The sequence below is a fragment of the Sceloporus undulatus genome, chromosome 6, assembly GCF_019175285.1.
Source record: "Sceloporus undulatus isolate JIND9_A2432 ecotype Alabama chromosome 6, SceUnd_v1.1, whole genome shotgun sequence".
NCBI lineage: Eukaryota > Metazoa > Chordata > Lepidosauria > Squamata > Phrynosomatidae > Sceloporus > Sceloporus undulatus.
The window spans coordinates 119,754,365-119,777,128 of record NC_056527.1 but is presented as its reverse complement, the minus strand read 5'-3'; the positions used below and the strand labels follow the sequence as shown (position 1 = coordinate 119,777,128).

General features: G+C 54.7%; 1 protein-coding gene across 1 annotated transcript; it reads right to left on the bottom strand.

Moving 5' to 3' along the window:
* Positions 1-718: 718 nt before the first annotated feature.
* LOC121933964 (mucin-3B-like) lies at positions 719-20,823 on the bottom strand. The gene is made up of 12 exons (XM_042473944.1): positions 20,731-20,823; positions 20,498-20,600; positions 15,906-16,130; positions 15,505-15,675; positions 14,361-14,558; positions 13,792-13,907; positions 4,611-4,669; positions 3,317-3,462; positions 2,776-2,838; positions 2,521-2,683; positions 1,961-2,084; positions 719-1,376 (listed from the first exon to the last, which is right to left on the bottom strand). Exons 1-12 carry the CDS (start codon positions 20,821-20,823, stop codon positions 1,359-1,361), a joined length of 1,479 nt encoding a protein of 492 aa, XP_042329878.1. The 3' UTR covers positions 719-1,358.
* Positions 20,824-22,764: the final 1,941 nt, after the last annotated feature.

The following is a 22,764-nucleotide window of genomic DNA, read 5'->3' as shown; positions in this document are numbered from 1 at the left end:
TGGTTTTCCATACTTTGTAACCCTTTGCAAGATTTTGAAAGAGACAAATTTGAGGACAAGGGTGGGGTCTCTGGCTTGCTTTTGTGTAGCGCATGCATACATGCATGTGCAAGTGCGCGCACACACACACTGGTCAGAAAAGTGGCTGAAGGCCTGTGGACTGTGTGAGCGGAAGGGTTGTTTGCCTGCCCTGCTAAAGGCTGAGCCAGGAGGGGCCTGTTTCTTGAGGGACCCCCAGAGAAGAGGGGGGAGGGAGGGACCCCATGCGGAACCTCCTCAAGGCAGAGCCCCTCTTGCAGGGAGGACTCCCAGCACAACTGTGTGTGTCTCTGTGGAAGGGTCCCCTTGGCATTTAATGACACACACACACACACACAATTTAGGATGATAGGCAACAATAGCAATAGCAAGTACACTTTTATACTGTTGTTAGTGCACTTAAGCACTCCTTGAGTGGTTTACAATGTGTAAGCCAGGGGTAGGCAACCTGTGGCCCACGGGCCGGATGCAGCCCAGCGAGGCCTTGGGACCGGCCCCAGCCCAGTCCTGCCGCCGATTGCCGCCGGGGCCTTTGGCATCTCGCGCGAGGGGCATGGGGGGGCAATTGTCTATAGAAGCCTCAGAGCATTTATCTTAACATTTTAAAAAATCAAAAATTTTTCGCGTGTCCCTATTTTTTATTTAAAAAGTGCCCTCCATTTGAAAATTTTGTCCTACATTTGTTATTTAATGATTTATTTTTTTGGCTCAAAGGGTTCCACCCCTGGTGTAAGCATGGGGGACTCAGTTTAGCAACCTACGGAAGGATGGAAGACTAAGTGGACCCTGGAGCCCTGGCTGGGATCAGACAACCTTGTGGCTGCGAATGGATGCAGGACTGGCATTTAACCACTGTGCCACCAGGTCACCCCAGGACCATGTCCCAAGGAGATATGTCCACAGCAGATGGTCCATTGAGGAGCGACACTCAGGCCGAAGAGGCTCAGGAGGAGGCAACTGGGGGCAGGGGCGGGGGGGTGGCATGGCAGCATAGACAGAAAGAGCATCAGGCAAAGGGAATCTCCCCCTGAGGGGGTTCCCTCAATTGCCTGAGGGAATGGGCTGGAGGGGTGGAGAGCATGACCTCTGTGGATGGAGTCCAAAGGCCACTGTGGTTGTCAGCCATGCTACTCCTGTGCTCCGGCCATTCCAGGCTCCCCAGCGGAAGGCCATCTGTCCACTTGGCCACCTGGTGTCCATCCTTTTATGTCTCTTTTTGCAAACACTGGGTTCTCTCCTCCTTTATGTTCAGCTGCGGAAGCCACCCAGCTTCCAAGCCATCTTCATCCGCAGAGCCACCAGGAAGAAGGAGGAAGGGCTCACTTCCGGGCCAGAACCTGAGAATGGCAGAAGGAGGGTGAAAAGGGATGACACCCTGAGGAGGGGAATTGGGGAGTGGGGGGGGGGCAGAAGGGGATTCCTACCTTAGAGGAGCAGAAAGGGGCACCCCTTACAGTTTGCTGCCATGTCTGCCCCTTCTCCAGTTGGGGGTCATGGCACCTTCCCCTTCCCTAACGTGAGACAAGACAGGGGCCCTGAAGGGACCCTCTCAAGTGCTGGGTGGTGTGCAACCTGGGCCTCCACCCCCACCCCCTTTCTCGGCCCTCCAGCAGTCCCTCCCCACAACCGCATTTAAGCCACATTCACCACACTGGGGAGGGGGCAGTGGGAAAAGGTCTCTTCCCCATTGATGGAAGAAGGCTTTTCCGGCACAAGCTCCGTGGGGCTGGGGCCTCCAATTGGGACTTGGGGAGCAGCGTGATCCTTGTAGTTCCATGCACGCATGCACGCAGACCCCTCCTCACTCCCTCTGCCCTCCATCCTCCCCCCACGGCTTCCATTTGGCACAGCACCCCAGAGTCCTCCCCACTTTCTCCCCACCTGCCCTTTGCCCTGAGCCACCAGCAACTGGGCTCCTTACCACGGCCAGGGCCACGGCCACAGCCACGCTGACGGTGAGGGGGAGGCCGATGCTGAGCCCCACTTTACTGATCTTCCCGGAGCACCGATCCCCCAGAAACCAGGATGCCTGTGTTTCGGGGCAGCTGCAGTTGGGGGGGGGGGAAGAAGTGGGGAGAGGGGCAATGAGGGGCTCTCTTTGCAAACACACTCCTGCTCCCCATACTCTCAGTTGAAGGACCCAGCCTTCATCTCCAAAAGGGCTGAAATGGGGGGAGGGAGATGGGAGGACCAGGATCCTGCCCTTGCCCCAAAGCAGGGCGACCCACTGCCAAATGGCAACCAGATAGCCTCCTGCATCAGCCAAAGGTCAGCAGTGACAGCGAGGAAGAAGATGGAAAAGTCCAAGAGGGGTCTGGGTGGCTCAGAGGGGCATGGGGGGCAGGAGGGGGATGAAGAGAAACACCCTCCAACCCCCAGGCAACCCCTCAGGGGAGCTGGGCAAATGACATTTCACCCCTTAACCCTCACCCCACCTGCTCAGTGGGTCTTCCTGGGCTGGCCTGTGGGGCACTCACTTACTGGCACTGGGGGCCCTGGCGGGGGACCCTGCACACTCCGTAGTGACAATCCAGGGGGGCCTGGTGGCCGCCGGCACATGGGCTGAGGCATTCGAATCCGCTCTCTGTGGGGTGGCCGGAGAAGTAGGGGCCAAACCCAGGCGGGACCCACTGGCCACAGATTTCTGGAGGGGCAAAGCAGAGGTCAGCAGGGGAGCAAAATGGGCTAGTTGGCTGGTCATCCCATGGGGACAGGTGTGGGGGGACAATCACTCACCTCCCTCCTTGACTCCGATGGACCCCCCAGACGTCTCAATGGAGGAGGCCTCGAAGCAAAGGTCTGCTGAGGAAAGAGAGACACCTGACTCAGGCCCTTTGGGCAGGAAAGGGTCAGTGTGGCCCCACCGGTTGTGGGGTTGGAGGTCTCTAGGCTCCCTGTGGCTCTCCTTGGGACCAGGAGCCCCTCCCATGGGCCTCATGGCAAGGACGCAGGATCAGGGCCACACTCCAGGGAGTTGGGGAAATCTGAAATGGGGCTGCGGCTGGGAATTAGGGTGCCATGGCCTCTCTGCTCTGGGAAGAAGCAGCAGGCAGCTGAGAGAGAACAGGCCAGGAAATGCCTCTGAGCATGTGCAAAGGGCTTGGGGAAACCAGGCCATGTTGCATCATGCCCCAGCAACCCCCTTCCTTTTGGGAAGGAGGCCGTGGCTGCACCTCTCCCACAGCAAAAACACGAGCGAGTAAGCACATGCGCACAGATATACCTCCCACACCCGGAGCCACTTCCCCGTCCCCCCTCTGGCCTCCCAGGAACTCACCGGATGCAAGGCTGCAGGGCTGCTCCTGGACATTGGCAGATAAGGCTGTCACCAGCTGCACAGACACACTCTGCAGCACCTCCCCAACTCTGGCACTGAGGGGCAGCCTCAGGAGGACCCTGTGGAGCACTAGGACGCTGCCTGGCCTGGAGGTTCAAACCGGGAGGGCATCAGGGGAGGGAGGGAGGGAGGGTGGGGAGGGTCTGCTTCTGACCACTTCTTGCCCAGCTGCCCCCAATCAGGTTGGCTTGGCTCTGGCGGTCACTGAAAGGCCTACTCAGGATCTTTGGCTTCTGGGTGGCCAGTTTGGTTGGCTAAAGCCCCTAAGGGCATGTTTGATCTCGGAAGCTAAGGAAGCTCAGCCTTGGTCAGTCCATAGATGGGAGACCACCAGCAAATACCAGGCACTTTAGGCTCTATTTCAAAGAAAGGAGCTGGCAAACCCCCCTCAGAGATTCCTGGCCTAAGAAAACCCAGGGAAATTAAGGGGGTTGAGAGGTGACCGTGGAGAAAGTGTGCACATGCCACGAGTGTCTCTGTGGGTCAGCCACAGATCCAGGGACGTTTTGGGGGGGGACACAGGAGGCACTGGGGAGACCTTCTGGCTGGGTTTGGTGAGGTCTTTGGCCTTCATGTCCTGGGTGCCCACAGCCTTCCCATGGTGACTCTGGCCACCAGCCAGCCAGCCAGGGCCCCAATCCTCCTCTTGGGCAGGAGCCAAAGTGTCCTATTCAGAGCTGGCAAAACCACTAATGGGGGCTGCCTCTGTCCTGTGGGCAAGGCAGATCTTGTCCAAGCCATTGCAAAGGTCCTCCTGGGGACCTTGCCCACAGGACCTGGGTGGCTCTGGGCGCTGACCAGGCCTTGCCAGGCAACATTCTTTGGCTGTTGAGGTTTTAAAAAATTATTGGCAGCCTCTCCTGCATGAGAAATAAAAAGGACCCTGCCTCCTGGAAGGACACCCAAAATGGTCCTGTTGCTGGGGGGGGGGGGGGCTACCTCCACAAAAAGACCCATGGAAGGCTTGGTCCTTTCTAAAAGTGAAGGGTCTGTTTTTCCTGGGGGGCGGGGCACTGAGGTCTCCTCCTATTGATCAAAAGGTGCCCTTTGCCCTGAGAGAAACGCCAGGCTTGAATGTTTGAAAAAAGAACCACAAACACACCTGGAGTCCCTCCGCTGCCTCTGCTCCCCCCCCATGTTGCCCCAGGAGGAAGTGTGGGGGTGACAGAGATGCCTCAGTGGACCCCAGCATCTGTGGGCAACACACCAGCCCCCTCCCTGCTCTCTTCCTCACCGCAGTTGCAGGACGGTCATGTTGTGGTATTCGCGCACTTTCCGGTAAATGGGGTCCACCTGGAAAGGAAAATCCCAGTGCCTCAGGTCCAGGTTCCTCTGGGTGGGACTCCCTCGCAGCTGCGATCGGCCCCCTCCCCATCACCTCCCCCCTCCACTGGGGGCACAAGGCCAGGCCAGAGCCTACGGCCATCACTGCCTCCAGATCAATGCTGGTTCTAGGGGGGGAATAGGGAGCAGCCAGGGCTGAGCCGGGTTGGGGGGCTTTGGGGGCTCAGGAGCAGGAAAGGGGAGTGGGGGGGATAGGGTTGCCATAACCCGGCTGCAACCGGGTTTTTCCCGGTTTTGGCGGCACCTGCCCGGTCACGGCACGGGTGCAGCCAAAAACCGGGAAAAGTGGGGTTGCTAGGCAAACCTCGGGGCCTCGCTGCCCTCCTCCTCCTCCACCACGCATGGCCGCGCGGAGGAAAAGGAGGGCAGCGAGGCCTGGGGCAGAGGAGGCTGCAGGGAGGCGGCACCTCTTGGGCGCAGCTGCGCCAACCTCCCCACCTCCCTGCAGCCTCCTCGCCTCCTTCCTGGTCTCCGCGGGGGCCAAGAAGGAGGCGAAGCCCCAGCCATCGCCAGCGGCCTGCTCACCTCCTTCCTGGTCCCTGAGGGGGCCAAGAAGGAGGCGAGGCCCCGATCCTGGTCTCCAATCACGGTGAGGCCTGGGGCCCAGGCGGGGAGGGAAAGCCTCCTTAAGTGGAGGCTTTCCCTCACCGCTTGGCTTCCGCTCCCCACTGCGATCGCGAGGGGAAATGTAGGACAAAATTTTCAAATGTAGGACACATGGTTGTGTGTCCTACATTTGAAAATTTTGTCCTACATTTTCCCGGGTTGGGAGCTCCCGCACTATGGCACCCCGGGGGGGGGGGGAGCAGCTGCCTCCATCCTCATGGATGTGGCTGCTCATTGGCAGTGATGCCATGTGGCAAAGGCCAAAGTGCTGCCCAGCTGGCTTCCTTGGCCTTGGGCTGACTGCTGTTCAGGGTCATGTGTGGGGAAGCAAAACCCTTTCAAGACAGAGAAAAAGCAGGAGGCCAGGCAAGTGAGGGCCCTCTTAACATGGGACTGCTGCAGGATTCCTAATGGCAGAGTAGGTCTGCCCTCCTAGGAACAATCCTTTCTGGGATGAGAAAGGGTCTGGGGGCTCCCTTCTGCTTGGGTATGGCCCCCTGCCCTGGAACAACCAGAAGGTATAAAGCAGGGCCCCCATACCCAGAAGGGCCTGGCAACTTGAGGAATGGGCCCCAAAGGCCTCTGTTTACCCTATTGGCACAGCAAACATTGCAAGCCCCACGATAAGCAGAGTATGGAGGAGGACGCTTTGCGCCCCTCCTGACCTGTCCTTGCCAGAGACAACTGGGAAAAGCTTAAGAGGGAAAGCTCTGGATTCCACTGGCAGCAACACAAAGAGCAGAGGAGAAAACAGAGGCGGAAGAAGAGGAAGCCCTGGATGTTTATGACGCTGTTGGGTCTTTGGAAGGAGAGAGAAGTCAGGACAGGTCCATCCAGCCTTACCAGAATCTGGGAGAAATGAAGGGTTTTCTCCCGGTGCAAAAGAAGAACAAACTGTGGGTCAGTAAATCACTGGATTAAGAAGGCTAAGCAATGAATTGCTGCTTTGGCAATTTGAAAGCGTCTTTGACAAGGGGACCAAATTGTCTGTAGAGTTAATAGGACTTCTTATGAATCATAGGTGACCGGAATTGAAAAACAAGAAATAGAGCAGAATTAAAGACTGTAGGAAAATTTGGCCTGGGATTAAAAAAATGAAGCAGGAGACCAAATGACTACATTTTCCAAGGCCAGCAGTTTGCTCATTGCAAACACAATCTTCAAGCAACCCAAGAGACGACCGTGGAAATGGGCATCGCCTGATGGCCATGTAGAAATAAAATAGACTACCTAATTGGAAGCAGAAGGTGAAGAAGCTCTGTTTTCTTTGCACAAACAAGACCAGAAGCAGATTGTGGCCCAAATCATGAACTAGTCACAGCAAAAGTTAGAGTGAAGCTAAAGACTAAACCTGGAGAAGAGTTCTGTGGCCCCCTGCCCCCAGTAAATGGGTCCCGGAGCAAATCAAGCCTGAACTCTCCCTAGAGGCCAAGATGACCAAACTGAGGCTGTCGTACTTTGTCTGGCAAGTAGTAGGCAAAGAGGAAGACTGCGCTGCAGAAGGATGGATTAAATCAAGGAAGCCACAATTCCCTGATTTTGCAAGACCTGAGCAGGATGGTTGATGATGGAGTGACTTGGTGGACTCTCATTCATGGGTCCCCATAAGTCAAAGTTGAACTGAGGTCAGTTAACAACAGCAACTGCAACAGAGATTGTCCCTGGGGCACTGATGCGCACTGTTGCCCACCTTGGTACTACTCAGTTTCTGAAGCATTGCAATTGTCTGTTAGTAGGACCATTTCTGGGGCCAACAAATGTCCGTGTTGCTGGTGCTTCCAGAATGTCCCAGTACTGAGCAGATGTGAGGCAGCTGTTGAGCAGCAGCACAGCTGTTTTGCCTGTTTAAAACTCAAGCCACAGCCAGGGCCACTGAAACCCCATCCCAAACCCCCAAAGGGCTGCTCGGGAATCAGGATCTGATCTATTGACATGGCACCCCAAGGGCTACTCCCAGCCCAGCTCTGTTATTCCCTAAGCATCCGGAAATGCGTGCATTGCAAAGTTGTGGTGATTGTGTACCTTCAAGTTGTTCCCAAATTATGGCGACCCTACGGCATATCACGGGGTTTTCTTGGCAAGAGTTGTCCAGAGGAGTGTTGCGATTGCCATCCCTTGAGGCTGAGGGCATGAGTCTTGCCCAAGGTCACCCAGTGGCCTTCATGGCTGAGCTGGGTATTGAATCTGGGTCTCCTCCACAGTCATAGTTCAACACTCAAACCACTACACCACACTGCCCCTCACGCTGGCATTACAAGTACCAGCCGTGAACTGCCAGCCTGAGAGGGACCTTGGTCAGACATGGCATTTGAGGTAAGGTCTTCAGTGACTCTGACCCACAGCTCTCTTGAGCAGAGATCTGGCCTGTGATATTTAGCACCCGCTCTGTTCAAGCCTCACTTTCGTCAGTCAAAAGAGCGTGTAGGGAGGTCTGTGCAGATGGTCAAACATGGTGCAGCAGGCCACAGATAGTAGTGGTGGTGGCAGGAGGGATCTCTAGGAGGGTGGCTGGTTTATAGGAGCAATCTCTGGAGGATGGTGGGTGCAGCTGTGAGTGGGAAGGGTCCTCAGGGCTATTTACTACTGGCATCACTGACCCATGAAGGAAACAAGGAAGGAATCCTGAGATGGAAATACCATTTCCATAAGGCATCAGAACATGAAACCAGGTGGTTGTCGGAGAAATCACCCCAATATTCAGCTTGGGACAAGTCAGGAGGGAGATGCATGGCCCTCAAGATGTTGCTGAATCCCATTCCTCATCGTTGGCTATATGCTGGCTAGGGGCTGCTGGGAGCTGCAGTCCAAGAACATATGGTGGGCTGTGTGATTCTCACCCCTCTCCTATGGAAGAGAGACCACCAGCAGAAACGTACTGGACTGGAACTGCAGTGACCTAAGAGCCACCCCAAGATGTCCCTCAGATGTATCTGAAGGTCTGGATTCCAGCCAGACAACAGTTGGCAACCCATGGTCAGCAAACACAGAGGCATTGCGCCAGGAAGAGAAAATTGCCAACACAGCTTATAAAGATGGGTTAAAATTTGTGACCTAGTTAATGGGCAAAGGTCATTCCCTTCCAACACATTTGTTGCAGCAATTTCACCTGGAATGCATCATCATCATCATCAATAGCTCAGGTTCTCATTTAACCACTGAATAATTAAGAGGGAAGATCTATCCAGGGCCATACAGCAAAGCACAATAGCGGCCGCTCTGCTAAAAGGGCATCAATGAGGTCCAAGAAGGTGAGACTGATCAGGAGATTGGCAGCCCAGCTGAAACTGCTGCAGAGGCAAAGGCTCTTCCTCGCATGGAAAGATATGGCAGAGGATGGCGGAGAAACATCTCAAATACTGATGAACCAAGAGCCTGCCACTCATCAGGGTTTGCGCAGTAAGCGATCCTCAGAGAAAGGACAAGGGATCATACATCATTGGCCAGGAAAGAAACCAGGTGGAGCAACGACATCAGCTCAAGGACATTCAGGAGAAGTCCGGTCTACCTTGGGGTCCGCTTTGGATGTAAGCAACGGCCTCTTCTGTAAACATCTCTCCCAGCATGGACAAAGAGGCAGTATAGATTGACTTTTCAGGATCCCGACATCTGGCAAGGATTTGGATCTCTATTATACTTTACGAAGACTTGAGCGTACGCGCTCAAGCTGCGGGGGATGCGCGGGGTGCGCGGGCAGCGTATCCCATTCAAATGGATGGGGTGCACACCTGTGGCGCCATGCATGCTTCTGCACTGCTGCGCCACTGCGCACGAGCATTTTTGAAATTAGCCTTATGCGGGGGGGGGGGGGGGTCCAGAACAGATCTCCCAGGTAAGGCAAGAGCCCACTGTATTTATTTCCTAACAAAGGCCTGTTATTTGAACTCATTCAACCACAAAGTAATCTTCACAAACGCTCTTCTAACCCTCCAATCCCCCCCCCCTTTCATGGGGAGAAAGAGAAAGTCAAATTAGAAATGACAAAGTGAGTAGAAGAAGTTGGAACAACAAGAGGCATAAGATCTGGCCTTTTATCTCTTACCAAACAACATCTCTTTAGGCCCCTCCAAGCAAGAAAGTAAGGACAAGCATATAGACCCTCGAAAGCAAAGTGGGACATATCTAGGTAGGCCAAAATGACAAGACAGCATCAATGCATCAAACTCAGGAGAGCTATTAAGGTCCAGCAAGGTCATCAGTCAAAGGCCAAAGGTCGAGTACCAGAAACCTTTCCCTAGAAAATGTAACTGACTAGAGTCAAAGCAAAGCGGCTCAACATCATCTCCTGGAACCTGGACTGACGGACGGATGGACGGACGGACGGATGGGAAACAAGACGGCAGATAAGGAATTTATCACAAGACTTCAAAAATACAAGATGGTTTGCCTGCAAGAAACTTGGCCTCCCAAAGATAACCCTCCGCTCCTTCTTGGCTATAACGCATTTAGTCAGCCAGCTGCAAGGAAGCATAAGAAGAGGCGAGGAAGCGGCGGTCGGGGGTCTTTCATCTCAGTAGAATCGGCGGCAAGAGAAACTCCGATGGTGGGCTTTGGCTTGCAAAATCACTCTCTTTCGCCAGTCCAAATTGATACTGATACAGGGAAGATCCATTTCTGTATAAATGCCTACTGTCCCCCACAAATGACCAGCTCCTGTCCTCCACAAAATGGGACGATTGAACACTCCTCTTGAGCAGATCAACCAGAAACTCTCCAATGCTTTTCTCTTTCTATGCGGGGATTTCAATGCCTGAATTGGAGCTGCTTCAGAAGGTCTCTTTCATCCATTAGGCATAGAATTAGAAGATGTATTTCTAACATCATGTACCTCCTTGGATAACAACAAATATAACCAGCCAGGATTAAAACTCCTAGAACTTACATTTCAGCATAATCTCTTTACTTTGCCTGGAGCCCTGTGGATCTCACAAGGGGCTATTATACTTATCTAAGCAGTCAAGGCAGAAGCGTTATCGACCTCATATTAGTCTCACCTTCGTTGTTCCCCCAGTAAACGCCTTTAAAATCCTGGAAGGCAGGGAAAGTGATCTCCTCCTTTGGCAGCATCCTTGCAACCAATTCTTGAACGGGCAGAACTGGTTAAAACAGCAAATCTAAGAGGGGAACTGTTGGGGGAGAGGAGGCTGAAGTGGCCTATTAGACCGAGGAGCAACACAACTCACAAGAGAAACTACACAGCAATTTTCTGCCAGCTTTTCTATGATAAATCTACAAATCACATAGATCTCTACCAACAAATTGTGACAGAACTCAGACCGTGTTTAATAACAGACAAACATTTTCAGCCTTCTGACTATGGAGGGTTTGATCCAGAATGAGTGGCAGCCAGTCACAGCCGATGAGGCTTCATTGAAACCCAAGAAAGCTCCAGGAGAGGAGAGGCTTCCTCTGGAACTTCTCAGAGGACTTGCTGGATGGTGGTCTCCCATCCTCACCAATAAACAGTTCAGGACAAACGCCGCATGGATGGAAGAGGAGCATTGTTTTCCCAATCCATAAGGAAGGAGACAGGAATGACCCACAAACCTGCCGGCCAATCGGCTCACTTGGCATTACTTCGAAGCTGGATGCTCAGCACTTGCTTTGCAAGTTAACAGACTGGCTGCAAAACAAGCAAGTCATACATGAAGAAGAGGCAGGATTCAGAAGCAGATACAGCCCTATAGATCAGTGTTTCCCATTAAGCCACATTGTAAGCAAGTATTCCAAGGAAAGCAAGAAACATCTCTATGCAGCTCTCATGGATCTTACAGCTGCTTTTGATTCTATGAACGGAAATGGATTAGGGGGAAAGCTACACAGTTTAGGGATTGATATCAGCCTTTTAAGATGGATATAGGAACGATACAGCCATACAGAAATGAGGGTTAGAAGATGGTTTCCTGACATAAGCCTTGAAAACAACCTGAGGAGTGAAAGAGGGATGCCTTCTGGCGCCTGCCCTCTTTAACGTCTATGTGGACGGTCTGGTATCTTTCTTATCTTCAGCTGATTCTCCCTCCCCAGTTATCAGGAACAGAAAGAGCCTCCTTCTGATCCATGCAGATGATTTCGTGCTCGTTTCTCTGTCTCGTTTAGGTCTCGAAAATCCATTGAATGCTTCCAGTGTCTATTGCCATCAAGAACACTTGTCAATAAACTACTCCAAAACCAAGGTAATGGTATTCGACAGAAACTCCCAAAGCAGACATGGCTCCTAGGCCAACGTCACACAGAACAAACCCAGCTGTTCCTATATCTGGGCATAGTTTTCAGTGAGTCCCTTTCTTGGAAAAACCAGAGGGAGGCAGTAAAGCTAAAAGCTGACAAAACAGTCAGAGCATTGTTGAAATCCTATTACAACCAAAGCGTCCAGTTGATTGAACCTGACTTAAAAAGCCTCAAGAGCAAAGTCATTGCCCAGATGCTTTACGGCACAGAAATATGGGATCAGAGACCAACACCGGCAAAGCCTTGGAAGTCTTACAAAACAGGTTTCTCCGAGAGCTCTGCACTTTGCCAGACGGAGCTCCTGCACCTTTTTTGCGCTCCTCTGTTAAAACAAGAATAGGTTTTAGACAAGAAGACATTTTAAACATATTGCCATCTTACCAACTAATCATCTCCCAGCTTTGTGTTACTTGGAAACGTGCGACAAGTTTTCAAATCCTTTTACAGAAATCTAACCTTTCCGAGCTGAACGCTGTTCTTGGCAATGAAGGGAATTCCTCTTTTGGACTGATTCAAGAAAAGATCTGCAGTCAATTAAGACCTCACAATTCTCCTTTTGGTTCTCCTTTTGGAAGACTGAACATTTTAGAGCCGGATATTTGACTAATCTCAAGTCACCTACTTTGAGAATTGCCTTCACGGAGCTACGACTTCAAGTAATGGCTGCTGTGGTTCTAGACGGACGCTGCAACAAAGTGCCTTTTGAGGAGAGACTATGCATCTGCAGCCAGCCTCAGGCGGAGGATACTGTTCACTACTTCTTAATTTGTCCATTGTACAGCGACCCTAGAAAGAGATCTTTAACTCCTTGGCTGACAAAGAAAAGTGGGAGCTGTTCTGCTGATTCGGTCCCATTCCTTTTGAGTGACACCAACAACTGTGTAACGCATAGAGCGGCTCTTTTTGCCACGGCTGCAAAAAGGATGATTAGGAATGCCATAAATTGCCATTGAGACGCCAAGCACTAATTAGATTTTATGATTATATCATATTTGTTTCCTGATATCCAGAAAAAGGGTCTTTTTTTCCATTTGTCCTTTTTAACAGTTAACTATTTTTATCTGAACATTAAATGTTGGGACATTGTTTGTCCTTTGTATTCAGTGCCTTTTGTTTTAAATGTTCAATGCTTTGTGCTTTTTGATAAGCTCATTTTGTCATGGCCTTTAGTTAGTACAATAAACGTTAACTTGAAACTACTGTACAGCGCTCTGCTAAAAGGGAAGATGTAATGATGGGCTTAGTTTAGTGCTGAGTTTAGTGCTGAGGACCCTGGGATTTGAGCCTTGGCCCAAAGATGCCAGGAGGGTCTGGAGCCCCGATCTGACGATGAGAGACTGGGTTTAGGGACTTGGAGATGTTTGGCCTGAAGGAGAGAGAGGACATGGTCCTCTTTAAACTTCAAGGGGTGCCAACACACAGAGGATGGAGCCAGATTGCTTTCTGTTGTTTTAGAGACCGGAACAGGAACCAAAGAGTTCAAATGGGAAGAAACAGAGATTCTGCCTAAAGATTAGGGATAACTTGCTAGTGGTAGGAGTTGTGGGAGCGTGGAGCATGGGCCTCCTTGGAGGGCGGTGGTCTCCCCTCCTTTTGAGGTCTTATGACAGGCGCTGGGCGCGCATCTCTAGGAATGTGCCTGCTCTGGATGTCTGCATTTGTAGGGGTTGGAGCAGATGGGTTTTTGGGCTCCTTCTCACTGCAGTCCTGTCAGCCGTTACCTAAAGGCCTCTGTGCGTGCGGATATAGCCTCCTTAGAACAAGATATTTCTCAGACCAGGTCTCCAGCCTCCAGCCTCCAGCCAGGGCTTCTCAGCCAGGGCTCCTGCAGCCACAGCCGACCACAAGAGGAGTGAAACTGACCGGGTGACTTTGGCCACACTTTTTCATCCTCAGGAGAAAGCAAAGGCAAACCTCCGCAGAATAAATCCTGACAAGAAAACCCCGTGACAGAGTTGTGTTAGGGTCGCCATAAGTCAGAAATGACTTGAAGGCACACAACAACAACAACAACAACAATTTTTACACAGGTTTCCTGAAAAATGAACATTATTTCAAAGGTTCTCTAGGGCAAAACGTGGAGAAAGGTTGCTCCAGCCTGTCTTTGGACCTTAGAGAACAGTGTGCTCCATGCATGCTCAGGGGCCCTTGTGCCTGTCCTTCCCGGTTCCATCTTGCCCCCAGGACCCAGCCGCACCCCAAGCGCCATGTTGAATCGGAGTCCTTCTGGGTTATACCTTCTGCACAAACTCCTGCACAAAGTCCTGGAAGTCTGGGGAGGATGGATCCAGCAGCCGATCCGTGAAGAGGCGGTTGGGGACCCTGACCGCCATGTCCAGCCAGGCCTCTGCCTCTGCCAGGGGGAGGGGGGTGGTTCAGAGGGGCCAGCACCCCCCCCCCCATGCGCAGACCCCCACTGGGGAGAAGGGGGGCCTGTGGGGACCAGGAGCATGTGGGTACTGGGTGGGGGAGACTGGGATGGTTGGGGGGTACAGTGGGGAGAGAAGCAGGACAGGCTGGGAGGGGACTCGGGACCCTGTGGCCCCTAAAAGAGACTAGCAGATGGGCTCAGGGTTCACAAATTCTGCCCAGTTCCAAACATTTTTGGGAAGCCCAAAGCGAGATGAGTGAAGGTGCTGCTCGTGAGCAGCATCTGAGGACAGGGGTCAGTCCCAGTCAAGATCATCAGGTGAGCTCCCCCCCTCACACCAAGCTGGGCCTCAGCCTCCCAGAGTTTGGGGGCAGTTGTAGTTGGTGGGCTCTCTCCCCTCCCCAAAGCCCCCCCCCCCGGCCCCTGACCCCTTACCTGTCTCCACCCGGATGACGTTCTCCACGAATTGGCAGCGAGGGCCCCAGAAGTGGCGGCTGCATCGGCAGGCCCCCTCCGCCCAGACCCCCCCGTGCTGGCAGTCCCTGGCATCAAAGGAGTTGCAGAGGGGCCCCCAGAAGCCCGGGGGGCAAACACACTGGGAGCCATTGCGGTGTCCACCATTTTGGCAGGGGACTGAAAGGAAGGGAGGAAGAGTCATCCACGAACACATGCACGCACCCCACATGTCCTTCTCGGGGTAAAGCAAAGACAGCAGGGCAGACCCCACACAAAGAAAGCCTGGGACAGACTCAAAGGCCTCCCTGCTGAAACTGGGCAAAATCTGAGAAACGGGGCCTTGCTGATGCTGCTGATTTTGGCGCATTGGTTACCCCAGATTCTGCTTTCTGCTAAAAGGTCAACACATACACACATACTTAGAGCTGTGAGGGGGATAAGAGGCCAAAGCAGAGTTCCTCCTCCTTCCCCAGAGCGGGGGTCCCCAGACATTCTTCAGCGCTGACCAGGGTGACGGTCAGCATGGGCAGAAGGGGCCAGAGGAGAACAGGGCCATGGGGGTCAGAGTGCAGCCTTGTCGCTGGGGGTATGAAGGAGACCCTCGTATCCACCATCTTGTCCAAGGCTGCATTGGAGGCAAGGTCTTTGCTCTCTTGGGTCTCTTTTAGCCAAAAGGCCTTTTTCCTTTTCAAGACAATCACAGATGAAACAAGTATAAGATGGAATTTGAATAATGGGTTTTCAATCTCCAAAGTACCTGAACACTGATTGCAAGCAGTATCCACACTCAAAGGGCTGAGCTAAACATCTTAAACCCTTATGGCAAGAGTTAATTTCCCTGTTGAATACTTATGCCTAGTGGTCAGAGCCCCTGAACCCCGTTATTCTGGGAGGAGGCCTGGGGGGCTTTGTGTGGTTCCTCCATGGGCACAAGCAGAAGGCACTCTGCAATGCTCCCAGAGGTCCCCTGACATGGCCAGCCAACCTGGATCCCTGCCCTTAGCACTCATGGAACCCCCCACCACACACCACTTCCCCCCAAAGCAAACACTGCTGGCACAAGACCCAACTCGGAACCGGGAGATCCCAGCTGGGTCCATAGTCAGCCATGGCTTTTGCCCACCTGGTGAAGTAACTGTGGCACTTGTAGTGGTCTTGATGGCGGCGGCGGTGCTGGAGGGGCTGGGTGGTGGTGGTGATGGTGGACCCCCCTCTTCACAGAGGGGGCCGTAGTAATATGGGGGACAGAGACACTTCACCCCATCAAAGGTGCCTCCGTTGAGGCAGTTCAGCCCTGCAAGAGAGACCCAGAGAGTAGGCCTGAACGGAGGGGCAAAGTGACAGCTGGGAAGTGGGCTTCCTTGCCAACGCTCTGCCCTCTTGTGCCCCTCTTCCCCAACCCACCGCTCCCCAGAGAAGTCAGGGGTGTCCCCTTGAAGCCCATGATTCCTAATGCCCTGCCTTCCCTGCCCCTTTCCTGGTTCCCGACCCTGCACAGCCCCCCAACTTCCAGAGCCCCCCTACCAGTTGAGGGGCACAGAGAACAAAGGAGCAGGAGGAAGGAGGCAGAGATGGCGGAGGCCTTGTGGCGAGCTTCACTCCCCATGGTCCCCAAAGCTGGAAGAGAAGGCACCCTTCCTGGGAAAGGCCTTTGCAACGTGAGCCACACCAGAACTTTGCTCCGGTGCCGGATTTTCTGCGTCATGAAGGGAGGGAACTGGCAGCCAGGCCCTGCGAGGGCCATAAAATCTGGGTAGGAGAGGAGGATGGCGCCCCAAGCAGGCCAGGGTCCAGGTCTCCTGATGCTTGGCCATGGAAAACCCCTGGCGGCCCTGGGCCAGTCCTGCTCCCTCAGTCTCAGAGGAAGCCAGAAGGGAAACCCTCCTCAGAGTCAGTCAGGATGACAAGGAAGTCTTATTGTAGGAGACAGCTTATGGTTTGATGCTGTGTGTGCCTTCAAGGCATTTCTGACTTATGGTGACCCTAAGGCGGCCCTATCATGGTGTTTTCTTGGCAAGATTTGTTAAGACTTCGGCCATTGCCCTCACATGAGGCTGAGAGAGTGTGACTTTGCCCAAGGTTACCAAGTGGGTTTCCATGGCCAAGCAGGGACTCGAACCCTGGTCTCTGAAGTCACAGTCCAACACTCAAACCACTAAACCTTATAGGCCACTGTAAGTAGCATTGACTTGCAAGCTCCTTATAACCACAAAGGATGCTGCCATGACTGCTTCCCTCCTGACTGTCCTGTTGGGGGTCCCACACACAGAACTGGGGGGCAAGGGACCCTCTGGCCGCCAGCGAGCAGCCCTGATGGGCATTGCAGTGTGCCTTTGTGTCGGGGGGGGGGGGGAGATCTCTTTGCCTGGCAAAATGAAGAGGATGCAAAAGTCCAACCTCTTCAGCCGCCCTGCAAGACCGAGGTCTCTCTGTCCATTTGACACTTATTCTGCCTCCCAAGAGCTTCTGAAAGGTTAAAAGTTAAGATGGAAGAAACAAAAGCAAGCACAGGGAGACCCTACAGTAGGAAAGAGCAGCCAGAGGAGCGAGCCTTTCGCTGCGCCCATGCGCAGGGTATGGCCTCCTCACATGGGTCTCCATCCAGGAAGAGCTCCTTGGGGAGGCAGGAGGCTGGCGGCAGCCAGAGGGGATCAGAGGGGCACAGGGTGGGCCTGAATGGGCCGGTTGGAGCCCCTGGCCTTGCAAAGATGTGACCTCTGCAAGAAATCCCTGGAAAACGTTGAGCTGGTGATTTTTGGCTGTTTGTGGACCTCCTGCTGTGTGCCCCCTTCCCCCCCCCTCCGTTCCCCATTAAGGGCAGGCTTTGGGGAATCTTGGGATGGGGTCTTCCATGAGGAAGAAAGAGAAGAGCCCTGGAATCAATAAAATGCAGCCATCCCAAAGAAAAAGGTGGCAAACCCATCTGGCCTGTCAGATCCCCAAATTTTTGCCAGATGCCTCTTTCCCATCGCTGACCTCCCAGTCGATGTACACCCAAAGGATGCGTCTCTCTCCTGGCTCTCATCACTCTTGAAGCCCCATGACCGCATATGCCTTTTAATATGGAGGTTTGATATCAAGGGTCGATTGGGTCCAGGCAGGGGCATTGCATGCCTTTGGTTTCCTGGGCTGCCTTACCCTTTGCCCTGGTAGCCACTTTCTTTTGCCCAGGGAGGCTTCTTCCTCCTCCTCCCCTGTGCTGCTTTGATGAAGTGTCAGGGAGGGAGGGCCTCTTTTCAGATTCATTCCCACAAAAACCCACCTCCTGCTGTCCTTCTAGTGTTTGCACAGCAAACAGGGCTGCTAAAAGCAATCAAGAGGCAGCTGAAGATACAGAGAAGGTGAGGGCGGGGTCCTCCATCTTGTTTGTGCCATGTAAATGTAACCCTATGTGGCGCATGAGGCCTTCCTCGGCTGTGCTGTGCCGTCCTTCTGCTCAACACCAGCCGGTGCGTCTCTGCTTCTTGCTCCATGGCACAATGGGCAATAACACGCAGGGCCTCTTCTGCCACCCCCCAGGGGACCAAGGGGGACACAGAAGGCATTAGGAGCATAGAGTATCAATGGTGGCTGCAAGGGATGCCTAGTCCAGCCCCAGCCATGGGGAAATGCAGAGCTAAAGCTCTCCTGGAAGGTGCCAGCCCAACCTCTGTTTAAAAAATTGCCATTAAATTCATTGGTTGATGTCCTCTGGAGCAGCAGAAAACAAGCTGGACCCCTCTTCTACATGGCATCCCTTCATAAGTTTCAAGATGGCTGCATCATGTCACCTCTCAGTCTTCTCTTCCCACTAGTCCCTTCTCTCCTCCGGATGAAGAGCAGCCGCTGGCTGGCACTCTCTGGGTTTGCTCTGCCAACCCATTACAGAGCCACCAAACTGTAGCACTACTGGGCCGACACTTTGCCAGCTTGCCTGCAAGAATGTCATAGGGGAACCTTACTGAAAACAAGATGTACTACATCCACAGCACTCCTCTGATCTATCAAGCCTGTTGCATTCTCCAAAGAGAGATAAGTTTGTTTTGCCTGACTTCTTTTTGAGAAACTCATGCTGGCTCTTAGTAGTCTCAGCATGTCCTTCTAAAAGTGTGTGCAGACTGACTGGTGTCCCCCCCCCACCCCACCGGTTTGGAAGATGGGAACAGTATTCACCCTTCATCCAAGAATGCACCACTGTGTATGCTGTGGTTATATCTGTGGATCTCTGATTACACAAGGATGTAGCCGTTGAGTAACAGCCTGAAATGACCAACTACATGCGCAAGGGAACCTACATCTGTGTGAAAGAGCAGCGGGATTTCAGCTGCTAAAACTGTAGAGTATGGCAGGCACTAACCAGGAAGGAACAGGCTTCCTTCACAACCGACTTGGAGACCCCCACTTGCTGCCATCCCACAGCCGCCCCACAGCATACTTCTCCATGGGGCAGCATATGGGGCCCTGCGAAGCTCAGGACTGGGCAGTTCAGCTGTCTCTCTGGAAGGGAAGCGTCTTTGGGGGAAGAAGGGAGCCCTCCGGCCACTGGCCCTCGCAGTTCCCCACAAAGGCTGGAGCCAAGGTTCCTTGCTCTCTGAGGAGGGGGAAAGTATTGTGCCCCCCCCCGTTGTCTGGTCCCCAGAGAGACCCCAAGAGAGAAGCCCCCACATGGCAAGAGAATTCACAAGACAAGGAGGGACTTTTTTGGCCTCCTTTATTTTCCCTTCCCTGAATCAATCCCTGTGTCAACCAACATCAGCAGCATTGGTACAGTTATTATTAATATTATTGATAATCATCATCTCATCATCAGCCATCATCAGCATCATCATCATCATCATCAACTTCTGTTGCTATTGTGTATTGCTTGCATCCATTGGTAAAACATCCGCTATGTTTTTTTTCTGGATATTGCACTCAGATGTTGATGGCTTGGAGGGGAGGGGGCAAAGAGGAATGTTGGGGTGCTTGCTGCCCAAGGGCAACAAAGGGGGGGGGAGAGACACATATGTTGTTCAAATGCACACATGAGCGCGCGCAAACACACACCAAACACACAGTGCCAATGAAAACAGACCAAAGGAGGGCAGGGGGGTGCATCAGTTCCCCCAGAGTGCCCCCACGACCAAATAGCCCCTAAAAGGCCCTCCCCTCTCCCCCACCCTGAGGGACCAGGGGGCCGTGGGGGAGTTAAGGCAGGGGCAGCCCCCCCAGCTAGGAAGGGGCAAAGAGATGGGGGGTTTAGAAGGAAGGGGTTGAGGGGGCGGTTGGGTGGTGGGGGAGGAAGAGGAGGCGGTGGAGGCCCAGTCCCTGGCAGGCGGGGCAGCACGGAGCTCCCTTGGGGGCCACCTCCTCTTCCCCCTTCATCCGTTGCTGGACCCAGAATATAGTGCAGCTGCCCTTGTGCCATCATGGATGGGGGTCATGTGGGTCCAGAAGGGGCTGGAGGCCGTAAGAGCCCCCAAAGCAGTCCAAGCTCTCCTCCTGGTGTTTTTCGGGAGGAAGGGGCTACCACCAGCACTGGCCGCCAGTTCCTCAATGGTGCCTCAGTGGGTGCAAGAGGGAGCACAATGCTGCACCCCCCAATTCCAGGGCTCCTCTGTCCGTCCTCCATCTCAGCTGTGGAGGGGGCTCCCTGTGGGGCAGCGGCCTCAGTCCAGCATCCAGCCAGACCGAACCTGGCCTCATTGGCCGCCCTCCTCACGGTGGGGGTCACCTGGGGCCGGCGCATCCGGGCCTGCAGCCACCAGAGAGAGAGAGAGAGAGAGAGCAGAGTAGCCAGGTGGGCCCCTGAGAGTCCCCTCTCTCCTTAAGGGTCCGCCCTCCCCCCCACCTCTGCCCTCCTGCTTCCCCGACTGAGCCGAGCCCGAGTATCCCACTCCCCTCTTCTGCAGGGCGCCCAAACGTCCCACTTTGTCCCCGCGGGAGCCTCCTGACCCCCCCTCCCCCCCCTCCCCCGACTTCCGTGTTTTAGGGCCCTTGGCCCTCCTACCTACTGCCCCCCCCCAATCTGGACAGCAAGATGGTGCTCCAAGGGAGGGGTTACTAGCCGCTGCCACCCCCTGATGTACCATAGTGAGGGTGAACCCCCGCCACAACCTCTTTATGTCTACCCCTCCCCCCCCCAGGCACTGCTGTACCTGAAGGAGTTGTCCACTTGTCCCCGTGGCCGTAGTGCCTTGGTCTGGCGGGGAGCTCCGGCCCGTCCTCACTGCTGGAGCTGCCATCCTGGGTCTGTGGGGGCTGGGAGAAAAGAGCGGAAGAGAGCTTGAGAGGGCAGCCGGGCACTCCTAGGAGTGCCCGGGGCAAGCCACACTCTCTCAGGCGCCTCCGCTCGCTCCCCCCCTTTCGCCCACCTGGGGGGGGCTCCTACCTGGTGCACTGTGCTGGTGCTGCTGCTCTGCTGCGCCCACTGGCGGGGATGTGGGGCCGAGGCAGCCAGGGGGGGCCGCGCATCCGGGCGCATTCTCTAGCCAGCCTCCTCACTGAGGGCCGATTCTTCAGCTCGTTAACACCCCAACACCCCCCCTAATAGTATGGGTCAGCCCAGGCCCCCCCATGTTTGCTGGCCCTTTAGTGGGCGGTCCCAGCAACACCTACAGCTCTTCGCTAGGCTGTGCCCACAGTTGTGGCCCTCCTGATTCCTGATCAATTATTTTTATTCTGTTGGCTTATGGGTCAGGGGGCAGGACAGGGAGAGGGGGAAGCCCCTTTGGAAGATGAAGGTCTTGGCCCTGGCGCCCAAATCAAACTGTTGGGGTTTCCTTTGGAAGAGGCCGGCCCTGCGGCGCCTCCAGAGCATTGGTCTTCCAGTAAGTGAGCATCTGCGTGCACGAGGCAGACGATGCCCAGCGCGGGGCCAGATGGGGAAAGGAGGAAGGCCACCCCCCTTCCGCAGGAGAGCCATGTGCCAGGTAGCAAGAGGGGCTTTCAGGTGAAACGCATCCGGTCCAGGCCCCAGGTCCAGAGATTGGGAGAAGCCAAGAGGGAGCATGGACACCCTCCTAGCCCAGGAGAATGCCCCCATCAGGGACTTGGGCCCCGGCAGGGAACCCACCCTGTGCCTCCCACGGCCTCCCTGGTGCCTGCTGCCTGCTTGGCCCTCGCTCACCTGGCTTGTCTGCCAGTCCTGGTGCTGCCAGCGAGGAGGATGCCAGGACAGGATCACATCAGAGACCGCCAGGCCCAGCGCCCCCCCCACGGCCACCGCCCACTTGCTGCCTTTGCTCCGCAGTGCCAGCCGTGTACCAGTCAAGAAGTCCGACTGGGGGCCAACTGGAGAGGGAGAGAGGAGTCAGGAGGAGTGGGGGGGGGCCAGACCTGTGGGCCCCTGGTAGAGGAGGCAAAGGGTCACAGGCCACACGTGGCTGGGGGAGACTCCTGGCTAGTTCTCCTCCTCCTCTTTGTTGCTGCCCCCCCCCCCCTGGACGTTGGAGGTCCTGTTGCACATCCCCCTAGCGGGCCCCGCCCCCCAAACGCCCCCCTGTGCCCCTTCGTGGCCCTGGCCCACGACCAGACCACAGCTTCTTCCTGGCCCCTAGCCCCCCAAGGCCCCCGGGTTGGACCTCCAGAGATCTTGGCTGCTCCCGCTCCACCCCTCCTGTGGGGTGAGATGGCATTAGCCCTGTCGTCTACCTCGCAGGGTTATTGTTGCAAATCTGATGCATGTTTGCAGGGCGCAGCTGCCCTTCCCTCTCGTTGGCGCAAGGCCAACACCATCACTGGCAAGCTGACAGACAAGGGCCTGAGCAAGGCCTGGACCCGTGGCTGCCCCCCCCCAACCCCCCACGCGCATCCCCGGGGTGGCACTTACACAGTTGGCCCATTGGACCGGATCTGACAGTTTTCCCATTACCACACGAAGTAGGCCGGGTGCTGTGGCTGGCAGCTTGCAGACGCCTGGACCTGTTGTTCACGCCTGTTGCCATGAATAGACCTGGAGGGCCTTGGACGCCAGCAGTGCACACCGCTGGGGTCATCCAGCCACGGGGGGGGGGGAAGAGTCAGACGGGGAGTGGCAAACGCAGCCACTGCCCCAATTAACAACCCACCCCCACCCACCAGGCCACGTCACTGCCCTGGGCCATCCCAGCTAAGCATGGAGAGGGGGCAAATGCTGAGGTGCCCAGACAGGCCCCCATTGTGTGTGGACCCCTTCTTTTCCTGTGCCCAACCCATCCTCAGTCTGGGTGCCCCCAGTGCAGGGGTTGGGCACAGGGTGGGCATGGAGGTTGCCCAAAGAATGCCCATCGCTGCAGGGAGAAACATAGTGGAGGGTCCCACGCTGTGGTCCATTGGTACTGGGTCACTTGGAAGCTGGATAGAACCCAGCAGGTAAATCTGAAGAAGGGAGGAAAGGAAGAAGGTGGCCAACGCCTCCAGAAGACGGAGAGCCTGGCACAGAAGA